The following is a 17,047-nucleotide window of genomic DNA, read 5'->3' on the forward strand; positions in this document are numbered from 1 at the left end:
ATTTCCAAATCTAGACAGGGAAAAAAAAAAAGCAAACATACTCAACAGCAAAATAAAGGGAATTCTCCATAAAAACATTTTTAAAAGCACAATACAGAGGCAATATAGGGAAAAGAATATGCCTAACAGCAAAAGAAACATTATTTGACTACATAAAAATACTAAGGAGTGTGGTCTGTAGGATGGAATCATCTACATCACAGAACAACTATGGATGAAATACATAAAATAGCTATTTTTAAGTTGACAACAGCTGAGGCAGTCAGTGTTTGAGAAGGGAAATGTGTTGAGATGAAGCCATATATTTGTCACTATTTCTCCCCCTTGGGATATTTGCTGATCTGCTTCACAGGGCATAAATGCCAAACAGAAACAGGCAACCTAGAAATCATGTAATCCTCACTGGACTGAGGAGACAAACACTGGAATTTAAAGCTACCAAAGCAGCCAGACAACAATGCTGCAGAAAGTGGGTAAGAGAGGTAAGACCAACATTTTCTGCACAATTTCTCCAGGAAGTGTTTGCTGATTCCTAAGCTATGATAAGCAAGGGAAAATTATGAGACCAAGAAACCAAGCAGAAAGAAACTGCTAAGAAACTAAAGATTTAACAGAAATTTCAGGGGTCTTAAAATGCTGGGGGGAGAAGTCCCCAAATATTTGAAAATTTGGCTATCATGGGTCATAAAGAAAAATCACCATGAAAACGAGAGAGTATTTTTTATCGAATGATAATGAAAATATATATCAAAACTTGTGAAGTGAAGGGCACCTGGGTGGCCCAGTCGGTAAGCGTCTGATGTCGGCTCAGGTCATGACCTCGCGGTCCGTGATTCGAGCCCTGCACTGGGCTCTGTGCTGACAGCTCAGCTTTGGATTCTGTGTCTCTCTCTCTCTCTGCCCCTCCCTTGCTTGCACTCTGTCCATCTTTCTCTCTCAAAGATAAAAATAAACATTCAATAAAAAATAGAAAGGAAAAAAAACCCCACAAAGACTGACAAAATAATCCCCAGCAAACTAAAATCAAATGAAGGAGATAATAAAAAAGCAGAAGTTAATGGAATGGAAAACATACATACAATAGAAAATATTAATAAAGCCAGAAGTTGGTTCTTAGAAAAAATTAATAAAATGTATAAACCACTAGGCAAGGCTGATCAAAGAAGATACAATCTACCGATATCAGAAATGAGTATGGGAGGGGCGGGTAAGGGCTCAGTCTGTTAAGCATCCAACTCTTGATTTCGCCTCAGGTCATGATCTCACTGTTCCTGAGTTTGAGCCCACTTGGGCTCCAGGCTGCCAGTGTGGAGCCTGCTTGGGATTCTCTCTCTCCCTCCGCCCCTCTGCCGCTTGCTCTTGTGCTTGCTCTAAAATAAATAAACTTAAAAAAAACAAAAAAAAAAAAAAAAAAAAGGAAAGAAATGAATATAGGGACACAGTTTAGACTCCACAGATATAGAGATAATAAAAAGATATTGTAACATTCATGTTAAAAAAATTAAAAGGCTAGAGGCAACGGTTACAAAAAGAAATAGTGCTATGCTACTCTATCTAAGAAATTGAATCTCTAATTAAAAACCTTCCACAGGGGCACCTGGCTCACTCAGTAGTGTGCAACTCTTGGTCTTGGGGTTGTGAGTTTGAGCCCCATGTTGGATGTAGAGATTACTTTAAAAAATTAAAAAAAAAAAAGATCTATTAAAAATGTTCCATAAAGTAAACTCTGGATCCAGATAACTTCACTGGCAAATTTTCCTAAACATTTAAGAAAAAAAACAACACCAATCTTACACAATCTCTTGAACACTGAAAAAAACAAGCATTTGTTAAGTTTTGGATGAGACCAGCATAAATTTGGTAATCCACATCTGACAATTACAAGAAAGGAAAATTATAGACTAATTTCTCTCATTAAATAGTCATAAAAATATTTTAAAATTTAGCAAATTGGATCTGGTAACATAGGATAAAGCGTTGACAACTAAGTCTACCTTACATAAGAAATCCAAAATAGGTTTAATTTGGGAAATCAGTCTAGTTCACCAAGTTAAGAAAATAAAGCAAGGAGCATCTCTCTACTTGCGAGATGGGATGCTGCCCAATTATGAACCGCTTAGTAAGGCCAATTACAAATAAGAAAGAAAAAGAAAATAAAGGGGAAAACTACTGTATCATGACAAGATGAAGAGAAGTATTTGATAAAATTCATTATAAAACTCTTAGCAGACTAGAAACAGAGGGAAACTTGCTTAATCCAATACGAGGCACCTACAAAACATTTACAGCAAGCCTACTCTGGGGAAATAGTAAAGCTTTGTGTGTAACACTGGAATGAGACGAGATGTTTGCTACCAGCACTGCTATTCACTAATATGCCAGAGGTCCTAGACCACATAATAAAACAAGAAAAAGAAATAAAATGTCTAAGGATTAGACAGGAAGAAGGAGAATTATTACTGTTTGCAATGGCATGATTGTACATGTAGACTATGTACAGTGACCTACAAATAAATTATTAGAATCAGTGAATTTAGCAAGTTCACTAGATACAAGGTCAATATAGAAAAATCAACTGTATTTCTATCAGTGAACAATTGATTATAACATGGAAATTTTAAAGACAATCATTTACAATAGCATTTAAAAAATGAAATATCTAGGGGCGCCTAGGTGGCTCAGTCGGTTAAATGTCCAACTTCAGCTCAGGTCACGGTCTCACAGTCTGTGAGTTCAAGCTCCGCATCGGGCTCTGTGCTGACAGCTCAGAGCCTGGAGCCTGCTTCGGATTCTGTGTCTCCCTCTCTCTCTGCCCCTCCCCTGCTCATGCTCTGTCTCTCTCTGTAAAAACAACAACAAAAAAAACAAAACAAAAAAATGAAATATCTAGGGGCGCCTGGGTGGCTCAGTTGGTTAAACGTCCGACTTCAGCTCAGGTCATGATGTCACGGCTTGTGGGTTCGAGCCCCGCATCGGGCTCTGTGCTGACAGCTCGGAGCCTGGAGCCTGCTTCGAATTCTGTGTCTCCCTCTCTCTCTGACCCTCCCCAACTCGTGCTCTCTCTCTCTCAAAAACATTAAAAAAAATAATTAAAAAAAAAAAAGTATCTAGGTTAGAATAAACCTCCCCAAAAGCATACAAGACCTCTACCAGAAAACTCAAAATATTACTAAAAGAGATTTTAAAAGACTTAGATAAATGTTGATGGATTGAAAGACTCAATATTACAAAAATGCCATTTATCCCCACACCAATCTAAGTTCCAATCAAAATATGATAATTTGTGGGGTGGGGGGTGCGGGGGAGAGGTAGAAATTGACAAGGTGATTAAAAAATTTACTTATATGTGGGGCACCTGGGTAGCTCAGTCTGTTAAGCATCCGATTCTTGGTTTCAGCTCAGGTCATGATCTCATGGTTTGTGGGTTTGAGCCCCGCGTCAGGCAGGCTCTGCTGCCAGTGTGGAGCCTGCCTGGGATTCTCTTTCCTTCTCTCTCAAAAAATAAATAAACTTTAAAAAATACATTAATATGAAAATGCAAAAGACCAAAAATAGCCAAGATAATCTTGAAGAAGAACAAAGCTGGGGAGTTTTCACTATCAGATTTCAAGATTTGGTGTAAAACTATAGAACTAAAACTATGCAGGATTGGTACAAGAATAAACAAATGTAATAGTGGAACAGAATATAGAAACTCTAGAAACAGATTCATTCACACAAAGTCACCTGATTTACAACAAAGTTGGCCCTGCAATGTATGCGAGACAAAGATAGTTTTTTAATATATGGCTTGATAGGGAAAAAAATGAACTTTAACCTTAACTTTTTTTTTAATTTTATCTTTTATTTCTTGAAATTTACATCCAAATTAGTTAGCATATAGTGAAGCAATGATTTCAGTAGATTCCTTAGTGCCCCTTCCCCATTTAGCCCATCCCCCCTCCCACACCCCCTTCAGTAACCTTCAGTTTGTTCTCCATATTTATGAGTCTCTTCTGTTTTGTCCCCCTCCCTGTTTTTATATATATTATTTTTGTTTCCCTTCCCTTATATGTTCATCTATTTTGTCTCTTAAAGTCCTCATATGAGTGCAGTCATATGATATTTGTCTTTTTCTGACTAATTTCACTTAGCATAATACCCTCCAGTTCCATCCACGTAGGTGCAAATGGCAAGATTTGGCATGCAACGGAAATGTTTACATATGTCTCCTAAGTGACATGTACAAGAATGTTCTTAATGGCCACCAAAGAGAAACAACCCAGATGTTCAACAACAGTAAAATGCATAAATAAATCATGGCACATTCCTATGACAGATTATACAACAGTGAAAACACTACCTCAAGGATGAATCTAACAGACATAACGTTAAGAGAAAAAAGGCAGGGGTGCCTGGGTGGCTCAGTCGGTTAAGCATCCAACTCTTGATTTCGGCTCAATTCACGATCTCACAGTGGGTGAGCTGGAGCTCCACATCAGTCAGCACAGAGCCTGCTTGGAATTCTCTCTCCCTCCCTCTCTCTCTGCCCCTCCCCCACTCACTTACACACTCTCTCTTAAAGATAAACTTTAAAAAAAGAAAAAGCCATATACAAAAGAGCACATACTGTATGTATGATTTCCTTTATATTAAGTTTAAAATACAGAAGACATGAACAGACATTTCTCGAAAGAAGACACAGAGATGGCCAAGAGACACATGAAGAGGCTCAACATCACTCATCATCAGGGAAATGCAAATCAAAACCACGAGATATCACCAGAATGGCTAAAATCAACAACACAAGAAATAACAGGTGTTGGCAAAAATGTGGAGAAAAAGGAATCCTCTTGCACTGTTGGTGGGAGTGCAAACTGGGGCGGCCACTATGGAAAACAGTATGGAGGATCCTCAAAAAGTTAAAAATAGAACTACCCTACGATCCAGCAATCACACTATTAGGTATTTACCCAAAGAATACAAAGACACTAAAAAAAAAGAATACAAAGACCCTAATTCAAAGGGATTCATGCACCCCTATGTGTATAGCAGCATTACCTACAATAGCCAAGATATGGAAACAGCCCAAGTGTCCATCAATTGATGAATGGATAAAGTAGATGTGGTGCGTATGTATGTACGTACGTACATACACACACACACACACACACACACACACACACACACACACACAATGGAATATTACTCAGTCATAAAAATGAATGCAATCTTACCATTTGCAATAACATGGGTGGAGCTAAAGAGTATAATGCTAAGTGAAGTTTGTCAGTCAGAGAAAGATAAATATATCATGTCACTCCTATGTGGAATTTAGGAAACAGATGACCATATGGGTGAGAAGAGACAGGCAAACCAAGAAACTACAGAGAACACACTGATGGTTACCAGGGGGAAAGGGGTGGGAGGATGGGGTAAACGGCTGAAGGAGAGTTGGAGGCCCAGGCCGTCAGTTATGGGATGAACAAATCATGGGAATAAAAAGTAACAGCACAGGGAATATAGTCCATGATACCGTAGTAGTCTTAGGTGGTGACAGGTGGCTACACTTGTGGTGAGCATACAGCCCCGTAGAACAGAATCACCACCTGTACCCCAGAGACTAACGTAACACTTGTGCACACTATACCCCCACCCAAAAAAGAAGAACCTAGTGCACATATCAAAATAAATAACTAACTTACAATGTTATCTTGAAGGGCTACCAGAAGTAAAGGAAATTACACACACCTCCATGTGTCATGTGACTAGAGCTCAGTAAGTACCAGCTTCTTTCCCTCTTTTGCACAGGGAGGCTGGCTGACTGCCTGTTGGCATAGTTTCACACAGATTTTGGTCAAGTTATAGCCCTACCTGCTGCAAACTCTTCAATGGTCATCAGTGGAAACCGGATCAAGGACAGTGCTTTTCCTAGAACTTTCTGTTTGTTTCCAAAAGTCACAGGCAATTGTTGTCTTTGACATTCCGCTTCTGCCCATCGTACAACGGCTCCAAAAAGTCGACTCTCTCTAATACTAAGTGTGTCTCTTTCCAGAACGGCACAGAGTGTGTCTACAGGGAAAATACAAGAATAAATCAAATTAGGAATATTTTGATCTTTAACAAAACACCAACAAACAGACTTACATTAAGTTTTCAAATCTCAATTAAAAAAGGAGATTAGATACTTAAAACTACAGCCCCTATACTTAAAAATATTAAAGAATGAAAACAATTAAACAGCAAAGTTTTCTTTAAAACAGTGCTATAGGGGCGCCTGGGTGGCGCAGTCGGTTAAGCGTCCGACTTCAGCCAGGTCACGATCTCGCGGTCCGTGAGTTCGAGCCCCGCGTCAGGCTCTGGGCTGATGGCTCGGAGCCTGGAGCCTGTTTCCGATTCTGTGTCTCCCTCTCTGCCCCTCCCCCGTTCATGCTCTGTCTCTCTCTGTCCCAAAAAATAAATAAAAAACGTTGAAAAAAAAAATTTAAAAAAAAATAAAAATAAAAATAAAACAGTGCTATAAAGTGTGGTGCCTGGGTGGCTCATTTGGTTAAGCTTCCGACTCTTGATATCGGCTCAGGTCGTGACCTCACGGTTCATGAGATCAAGTCCCATGTCAGGCTCTGCACTGACAGCACAGAGCCTGCTTGGGATTCTCTCTTTTTCCCTCCCTCTGCCTCTCCCCTGCTCACGCACTTGTCTTTCTCTCTCTCTCTCTCTCAAAATAAACATTAAAAAACAAAACAAAACAGAGTTTAGGGGACGTCTGGGTGGCTCAGTCAGGTAAGCATCCCACCTCAGCTCAGGTCATGATCTCACAGTTCGTGAGTTCAAGCCCCACGTTGTGCTCTATGTTGACAGCTCAGAGCCTGGAGCCTGCTTCAGATTCTGTGTCTCCCTCTCTCTTTGACCCTCCCTCACTCATGTGCTCTCACTTCCTCTCAAAAATAAACGTTAAAAATTTTATTAAAAAAAAGAGTTTAAATAATTGCTATGAAGTTAATATTCAACTTTTTCTTTACCATACGTGGAAGCTTAGGTACAGTATCTCCTTGTATATTTGTGCCATTTATTAAGCAAACTCAAATACCCAGAGTAAGATTAATTGTAAGTCTGAGAAAAGGGCTTCAAATTAGTGACATACATAATTCTATAAAGACTACAGATAACCATTCATTCGTTCCCCAAATATTCCTTATTAAGCACTCACTGTGTGTCAGGCACTGTTCTAGACGCTAAGGATACATCACTGAATAAAAAGTTAAAAATAAGTCCCTTGCCTTTATGGAACTTACATTCTAGTGGGGGTTAACATTAAACATAAATAGATTTAACAAGTTAGATGCTAAGTGTAGGACAGACCGTAGGGTGAGAGGAATCCCAAGTGCAGTTTAAAACAGGATGGCTTTGGGGTGCCTGGGTGGCTCAGTCGGTTGAGCATCCAACTTCGGCTCAGGTCACGATCTCGTGGTATGTGAGTTCGAGCCTCGCGTCAGGCTCTGTGCTGACTGCTCAGAGCCTGGAGCCTGTTTCAGATTCTGTGTCTCCCTCTCTCTCTGACCCTCCCCCGTTCGTGCTCTGTCTCTCTCTGTCTCAAAAATAAATAAACGTTAAAAAAAAATTTTTTTTTAAATAAAATAAAATAAAATAAAATAAAATAAAATAAAACAAAACAAAACAAAACAAAACAAAACAGGATGGCTTTGGGGCACCTGGATGGCTCAGTCGGTTGAGCGTCCAACTTCAGCTCAGGTCATGATCTCACGGCTCATGAGTTCGAGCCCCACGTCAGGATCTGTGCTGACAGCTCAGAGCCTGGAGCCTGCCTCTGCTTCTGTGTCTCCCTCTCTCTCTGCCCCTAACCCACTTGCATTCTGTCTCTGTCCCTCTCAAAATAAACATTAAAAAAAAAATTGTTTTTAAATAAATAAATAAATAAATAAATAAATAAATAAATAAATAAAACAGGGCGGCTTGGGCAGCTCGTCTGAGCCAAGACTTGACAGGGGGTATGGGGGAGTCAGCCAGAGGCCTAGCCAGAAGTGTTTGGCATGTCCAGTGTGACGGCTCTCCCATCGAAGTGTGCCTGGCATGTGTGAGGACCAAGCCAGGAGGCCAGTGTGGCTAGACTGCAGTGGGCAAGAGGGAAAAGTGGTAGGCGAGGAGGCCAGAAATGGAGGGAAATGGGGTACAATCTTATAGTACCCTGTCAGTCATCTGGCTTTTACTCTGAGTACAAAGGAGAACGAACCCCTGGAGGATTCTGAGCTGTGACATTTTATGTTCTAGAAGGATCACGCTGGCAGCCATGTTGAGAGGAGACTCTAGTGGAGGTCAGAGTGGAAATGAGATCAGTTAGAAGGCTCCTGCTCTGATCCACATCAGAGGTGATGACGGCCTGGACCAGGAGGAAGTGGTGAAAAACCATCAGATTCAGGATATACTCTGAAGGAGGACTCAGTGTGATGTCCTAACAGACTGAATACTGGGGGTGATAGGAGTCAAGGGCAATTCCCGGGTTTATAGTCTAAGCAACGGACCGACGACAGTGGCAACAACTGAGTTGGGAAAGCCTACAGAGGCGGCCTTGGGGGATGGTGAGGGGGGGATCTGGAGTTTCGTTTGGGACATGTGAAGTGTGAAATCCCTATCTGACGTCCAAGCATAAACGTCCTGCCCAGAACTCAGGCCCTCCCTCAGAACCTTTCTCCTTTAATCAGAGGCAAAACTCGAATCCGCTCAGCTTTTCTATAGTAGGCCAAAAGCAGGAAGTCCAGAGACAGGCCATAGAGGCCAAGAGACCAGAACAAAACGACAGGCTGCACCCAAACAGAGACAGAGGAGAGAGGGAATGTGTGACAAGTAGATGGAAGTGCTTGAAAAGCATCACAGTCCAAAGAGTCTTTCTGAAGAGGAAGACTGAAAACCCAAGACAAACAAAAAACACGTCAGAGGCCTGAGGGCTTCGCTAATACAATAACTGATACTCATAATAACGACGCTTAATAATCACAGGATTCAAATAAAAATGAGGATGCCGTACTTACATACATTCACTGTGCTTAAATTACCCAGTAATACACATCTAAGAAAAATTTATTTTAAAAAAATTCGATTCCGTAATGGTCTACACATTCATACTACATCCAAACACTTGGTTAGTATTGAACCACAGCTATCATTCGAGCAGATGTCAGCACAGGGGCTCAACATTACGTTAAAAATGAGTAGGTTATACATAATTTTTTTTTAAATCAAGTTTTTCCTTCTCTGGTAGCTGAGCAGATGAATACAGAGTACAGTTCCATAAAGCTTTTCCACAGGTAAATGAATGTAAACCAATATACCTCAATATTCTGTAGGATTAGGAATATACACTGACCAAAATTAATCATTCAGTGGGAAAACAGACAACTTTGGATCCACATATCTCTACTTTGTATGCTAATAACCTTCAGTAAAGATAAACAAAGAACCTTAACATATCAGCAGGGGAAAAAACACATTATACTGGCCTTGGCATAATGTAAATTTGCTTTTTTCTATCAATGTGACACAGTACCTTTTTCCTTTAGCAAAAAGCTCTAAGAGAGAAACAGCATCTCTCTGGAGGAAGCACATCCCTCCAGAACGTATATTCGAATCCCAGAGGAGAAAAAGCTTCTCTAGAATCTAAAACTATAAAAAGAGCTCCTGGGGTGTCTGGGTGCTCAGTCAGTTGAGCATCTGACTCTTGATTTCAGTTCAGGTCATGATCTCATGGTTTGTGAGCTCAAACCCTGCGTCAGGCTCTGTGCTAACAATGTGGAACCTGCTTGGGATTCTCTCTCCCTCTCTCTGACCCTACTGTGAGCTCTCTCTTTAAATAAGCAAACAAACACACATTAAAAAAAAAAACAAAACAAAAACTCCTGAAGCATGGCCCAACCTTCTTTCTCTCAGCTCCTAGACTTCTCTTTCATCCCAATTTTTCACAAGTACACTTGAAGCAAACTGGACTATGGTGTGGAAACACACAGGTCTTCTATTGGCAGATGTTATAGTAAGAAATTACAGCTGAGAGCCCAGTAAAGATCATAAAAACAGCTAAGATTATGTTTTGTACACATAATGCAAGACTAGATTTTAATATAAGCAATGGTGAATCAAATCAAATCAACAAATATTTTGAGTATTTACACTGCACAAGGCACCTACTTCAAGACCCCCAGGCTCCAATGGCACGCCTAACATAGGAGCTATTTACAAAACAACTTCCAGGACAAGTCGCTCAGATGCAAGCAATGCTATTTCAAACATAAACTGAATTACAAATGGAGTGACAACCCCCTAGGGGAAGAAAATTAGGATTAAGCAATGTGTCCCAGCAATGTGGGCAGTGCCTGGGGCTCTCAAACATCCAGTCAGTGGATATTATGTATAGTGGGGAGGACCCAATCTAGCCCCTGCCCTTCAGGATAATTAATGCAAGATGATTGTACATCCTTCCCGAGGTACAGTGCAATAGACAGACAAACTCACAATGGGATGTGGTTATAACAGAATATACTAAATGTCATGGAGGAGGGCAGGGTGTCAATTCTTAAGAAAGAAGTCACTGCAGAAGTATAATTTTAGCCAAGACATTAAAAATGAGTGAGAAGTAGGGGCGCCTGGGTGGCTCAATCGGTTAAGTGTCCGGCTCTTGATTTCAGCTCAGGTTATAATCTCACGGTTAGTGAGTTCGAGCCCCATTCGGCTCTGCACTGACAACGCGGAGCCTGCTTAGGATTCTCTCTCTTCCTGTCTCTCGGTCCCTCCCCTGCTCATGCTCTGTCTCTCTCTCTCTCAAAATAAATAAACATGAAAAAGAAAAAAAAAAAAAAAAAAAGGATGAGTGAGAACTAGCCAAGGTGGGAAGGAAAGGAAACATTCTAGACACAGTCCAGTTGGTCAACAAATACTAACTGAACAGGTACTATGTTCTACTGTCTTTAGTGTTACAAATACAGTGGTAACCCAACAAAGTCCCTGCCTTCAAAGAGTTTACAATCAGGGTGCCTGGCTGGTTCAGTCGGTAAAGCACGTGATTCTTGATCTCGGGGTTTTAAATTCAAGCCCCATGCTGGGTGTAGAGATTACTGAGAAATAAAATCTTAAAAGAAAAAAAAAGCTTACAATCTAGGTGGGGAAGGTAGATAACCATCATAAACATACACAGACAAATACACAGACACGTACAAAAATACCTACTTAAGAATTTCAGATAGTGAAACCTACTGTGAGTAAAATAAATCAGAGTAACAGAAAAGGATTGTTTAGGGGAACATGGTATCTACTTTGACTAAGGTCTGGGACAGCCTCTCTCAGGTCTCATCTAACTTGGTATCAGAATGATTAAAAGGAGGAAGCCACATACAGATTCAAGGCAAAAGGATTCCAATTCGTGGGAATAGTAAACACAAAGGCTTAAAATAGAAATAACCCTGGCTAGTGTTTATGAAACACAGTGAATAATGGGGAGAGTGAGAGAAGACAAGGTCAGGTACAGACAGAGACAGGCAGTGAGTACTGGCTGTTTACAAAACATCTGTTTTCTCTTCTTCTTGAGATGTGACTTGTATCTCCTAGCTTCCTCTGAATTTAAGTGGGATAATGTTGCTGAATCCCAGACAATGAAGTAAGAGCCAAAATGAGGGTGCCATACCGAGGCCAAAGCTTTTAAAATGTGGGTGTTTTCCCTGCCCATACTTTTTCCTGTCTACTGGCAAGACAGATAATAACATAATAATACACAACAGATAACTCATATATATTTTATGTTCATCATGATGAAGAGAATATTTAAAGCCATAGGCCTAGATTAGCTGTCTCCTCTCCTGCAATAACAACATTCAGACTCCCCAGCCTCATCAGATGGGATGTGGTTATAACAGGATACACCAAATGTATTTAATGTACAACCTGGTTTACCCTGCCTCGATCTCACACACACTTCCTCATGGGGCTCCACCTGCTTCGAATGTCGCCCTCTCTTCACTCCCCAAATACTACCCATTCTTTAGGGCCCATGGCAGAATCTCCTGTCAAGACTTTCATAACACTACTCAATTTGAGGTAATCCCTCCATATTTTGGATTTGAAGAGTAATTACTTTCTATATGTGTAGCTTAGAAAAGGTAAAAATCACATTTTACTGTATGTTATCCAGATTTTTCTATTAAATCTTAATTTTTACATGCTTGTTCCTTGATTCTCCAATTAGATCATAGTTTCCTTAAGAAAAATCACATCTTACTCCTCTTCGTATTTTTTTTAAATAATTTTTAAAAATGCTTGTTGGTTGGGGCTCTTGGGTGGCTGAGTCGGTTAAGTGTCCAATTTCAGCTCAGGTCATGATCTTACAGTTGGTGAGTTCAAGCCCCGCGATGGACTCTGTGCTGACAGCTCAGAGCCTGGAGCCTGTTTCGGATTCTGTTGTCTCCCTCTCTCTCTGCCCTCCCCCACTTGTACTGTCTCTCTCCCTCTCAAAAATAAATAAACATTTAAAACAACGTTCGTTTACTGATTGATTGACTGACTGATTGGGCAGGGAGCTGGGGGGGAGCAGAGAGAGAGGGAAAGAGAGGATCCCAAGCAGGATCCAACGACAGTGTGGAGCCCAATGTGGGGCTTGAACCACAAACCATGAGAGCATGACCTGAGCTGAAATCAAGAGTCAGATGCTCAACTGACTGAGCCACCCAGGCGCCCCTCTTCTTTGTTTTTCTGAAATGATTCTACTATAATGCTGTGCACATGGTGCATTCAGTGAATATTTATTTATTTTTGAATGTTTATTTCTGTTGAGGGGGGAAGGGTCAGAGAGAGAGGGGGACAGAGGATCAGAAGTGGGCTCTGCACCAACAACAGACAGTCCCACTCAACCACTGAGCCAGCCACACAGGCACCCCAGTGAATATTTATTTGATTTGACATTTTGTAAAAGGTGATAACGTAGAATTTATCACCAAAATAAAGAAAGCAAAAATTTTTAAATGTAGACTTATTTAATTTGGAAAAACCACTATTTTAAAAACAGCCCATTCACCAGAAAGGGTGACTGTTAAGGTGTTACTGTATTTAAACCGTATGATCTGGGGGCACCTGGGGGGGCTCGGTCGGTTGAACATATGCCTTCAGCTCAGGTCATGATCTCACGGTTTGCAAGTTCGAGCCCCACATCGAGCTGTCTGCTTCAGATCCTCTGTCCCCACCTCTCTCTCCTCTCCCCTGCTAGCTCTCTCTCTCTCTCAAAAATAAACATTACAAAAGTAAATTAAATAAACGGCACAGTTGGAATCCTGGAGGACTCACCTATATCGATATCAGTAAAGCCCTCTGCACTTATCGCATCCATCGTGCTTTTGTCTATCGTGTCCAGGCAGAGACTAGCCAGCTGAGGTTCATCAAATAATCGGGCCTAAACATACAGAGAGACAGTTATTTTATTCTCATAGTTATCTTACTTTTAGACAGTACATATTCAGTTAATGCTGTAAAGTTACAATTGGTAATTATGTAAAAACACCAACTTAAAATACCATTATAATGTGTATATATTCTTAAAAGTTTCCCTTCCACAATCAGAAATGAAAAGCTAAGAGCACAAATGCTCTGCTTAGATAACAAATACACACTGATGACCTGTTATTTTCCTTTCCATCTACTCATATACACACACTGCCTGGTTTCTTATACGTTACTTATTTTGATCCTTAACAAACACTCTAGGTTAGATAAGGCAGACATGATTATCCCATTTTCCAGATGTGGAAACAGGCTTAGAAAGGTGTGCTGACTTGCCTAATATGATCTGGCTAGTCATGCTGCAGAGTCATTATTAAATCCGAGTTGTAGGATACTGTCACTAAGCTATATCAGTTGTCAAGCATACAGTACAAACAGATCAGATTTATTTTCTTCCATTTTCTGTCTTGATGTGGGGAGAGAATGAAGTACAGGAATTTCAGAGCACGAAAGCTCTGGGAACCTAAGCAAACAGCAGGCCAACAACTGAAAAGCAAATAATAGACACACGACAATCTTATACGACAGTGAGGATGATCTACAACTACATACAATAATATGAGTGAAATGCACAAACACAATGACAAACAAAAGAAGCCATAGTATAAACTGAGCAAAAAAATACATACTATATGATTCCAATAAAGCTAATCTCGGCTTTAAGAATTCAGAAGCCAAGCTTATAATACGTGATTAATCAGGATGCGTATTATAATTAAAAAAAAAAAAAAAAACAACAACCCAAGTTTAAAAGCCAGGCATCGGGGAAGGGGTTGGAGTATCCAAACTCAAATGAGACTTAAAAAATTGTAACACTGAAAATAGATGTGATGATAGGTGTGCCAGTGACCAAGCTTTCATTCTGGCCTAGTATCAGGTCCATTTACATTTAACAGTATGGACAAACACAAGACGCACACAGATATTCATGCTGGCAATAATGCAATTAATTAACCATTATTTGGCATGGCTGATGACTCTTATTTGTAAAGTAAAATTCATTTTCAAAGGATTCAATAACTCAGGTGCTACTGACCTATTACGTTAACAAACATCCCTAAACTAAAGAGTTATCTTGTGTTTTATGGGGGAGAAAAGACAGCAATAAACACACTGGAATGAATTTAAAATAGATACACACATTACAGATCATATGTAACTGTACTTACACGTATAAAATATGCATATATTTTTAAGTCAGTAGAACATTTCTTAAAATTATGCAATACTCAAACATGTCTGAAAATGCTCTTCTTGAGGCCCTTGGGTGGCTCAGTCAGTTAAGCATCTGATTCTTGATTTTGGCACCGGTCGTAATCTCGTAGTTCATGGGTTCGAGCCCCGTGTTGGGTTCTGCACTGACAGTGCAGAGCCTGCTTGGGATTCTCTCTCTCTTTCTCTCTCTCTGTCCCTCCCCCACTCTCTCTCTCTCTTTCCCAAAATAAACAAATAAACTTAAAAAAAATTGTTTTTAATATTCTTCTTAGATTATACATTGGGCTTATATTAATTTGCTTAGTCAAAATTTTCCAAAAAAATAATATAAAATCTGTATTTAGAATAAAATTAACTCTATTCCTTGTTATTTTCCCTTAAAATGTTTTTAATTTAGAAATAATTTCAAATTTGCAGAAAAGATGCAAGTAAAAAGAACACCATATACCCTTTACCCAGATTTACCTATCTAAATGTTATTTATCTAATATTTCACCTCTTTATCATTTGTGCTCTCTATACACACACAGGCGTGCGCACACACACATTATATATATATACACATACATGTATGCATATATATGTATATATAAATGGGAAAATAATGTATAAGAAAACAGACAACGTATAGTGAGTGTGTGTATATTTGAGGTGAACTATTCAAGAATAAATTACAGCACCACAGCCCTTACCCTTAAATACTTGAATATTTCTTATATAACCATAGTAATTGACTTTGATAAATAATCATACAATATTTTTATCTCATCTACTGTATTTCAGTTTTGCCAACTGACCCAATTTTTTATAACACTTTTCCTCCTAGAATAGGATCCGGTCTAGGATCACAGTCTAATGAATTTTTAAAATATGAAAAACACATTTTTATCAAACGAAATTCCAGACATTTTAACTGGCAGGTATTTTAACTGGCCAACTCAACTATATTTCCAGTGTTCATGCAAAAATTGATCTTTCACTCTAAGAAAAACAATTTTTATAAAAATTATTTTATTCAGAACAGCAATATTTCAGTGACTCTTCAGTTACACAGGCAGTATCAAGTTTCCTAGGGAATCTATCGTTGCTACTTAGAGTAAAATACATCCTTCTCAAAATTTAGTTTGAGTCTGGCATCATCTCTGAAAAAAATATCACTTCCTAACAAGCGTCTCTTCCCGGTCTCACTCATGCTGGTACAGCACACTGGCCTCCTGTTTCAGCGTGAAGCTGGCAAAGGTCCTCTCAAGTAATTGACATGCTCAGTGCAAATGACTCACTTGGCAGGAAGAAGAACTTCACATGACAATTCGTGGGCTAACTCACATGACCCCGCCAGTGAAAAATGTGCAGTAAAATTGGGTTCTCAGACCAACCACACGCTGAAAAGCTCCTTTTCTTTCTCGTAGTGACAGCTGTTAACCCTTACTACTCAAACTGTGGTCCAGAAGCACTGGCATCATCTGAAAGCTCATGAGAAATGCAGACTCTTAGGTCTCACCTTGGACCTGCGGAACTAGAAACCGTATTTTAATTGTCAGAGTTTAATTCACTGGTTTCTGAATTTTTCCATAAGCTTTTAAAATAAAAGTAATTACGTGATCCCCTCCACATACCTTAAAACCCTTGGACGATAAAGAATCTTAGGAATATCAACTTCCATAATCGATTTTCATCACAAACTCAAAAGAGGGGGAAATGCAAGGATATGCTGCTTAACAGGTCTATGACCTTGGTCAAATTGATTCATATTTCTGCCTCTGTCTCCTTACCTGTTAAGTGGGGACAATAAGAAAACCTAGAACACCTACCCCTCCCAAAGTTACTGTAGAAGATTAAATGAATTAATGCAGACAAAGTCCTGACACACAATCACGACTCAAGACATTCTGCTATCATCCTTACTCAGGATCACCACACCTTAAGAACGACTGGTTGAAGGTCAGGATCTTAGGTTTACCACCTGCTGTCTAATGTGAAGTAAGATATTTACCCCTTTACACTTCCATTGCTTCATCTTTAAAATGGGGACAACAGTAAATAGCACCACAGAGCCGCAACGCGGGCTAACTGTGATACTACACGCAAAGTGACTAGCTTAGTGTCTGGCGCACCATGTCCAGAATGGAGTTCGGCGATTATGTCCACGAGGTGACCTCGGTGTGCTCTTTCTTCCCTAGCCTCAAATATTTGTTGACAGATGACTGAACAAACAACAGCAACAAAAGGTGCCATCATACAACTTCCATATGACAGAACAGACGCAGAGCCGGGCAACCCGAGCTCTGGGCCCCGGCCCCAGCCA

The 17,047-nt window shown here is 39.9% G+C and overlaps 1 protein-coding gene across 1 annotated transcript in view; it reads right to left on the reverse strand.

The window, feature by feature from the left end:
* The window catches only part of BTBD1 (BTB domain containing 1), a 42,255-nt gene that overhangs the window by 12,332 nt on the left and 12,876 nt on the right, over positions 1-17,047 (reverse strand). Inside the window, exons 3-4 of the mRNA XM_049614312.1 lie at positions 13,315-13,420; positions 5,854-6,051 (exon numbers count right to left, since the gene is read on the reverse strand). Of these exons, the coding sequence (XP_049470269.1) occupies positions 5,854-6,051; positions 13,315-13,420 (304 nt within the window). The remainder of the gene's footprint in view (positions 1-5,853; positions 6,052-13,314; positions 13,421-17,047) is intronic.

The sequence above is a fragment of the Panthera uncia genome, assembly GCF_023721935.1.
Source record: "Panthera uncia isolate 11264 chromosome B3 unlocalized genomic scaffold, Puncia_PCG_1.0 HiC_scaffold_2, whole genome shotgun sequence".
NCBI lineage: Eukaryota > Metazoa > Chordata > Mammalia > Carnivora > Felidae > Panthera > Panthera uncia.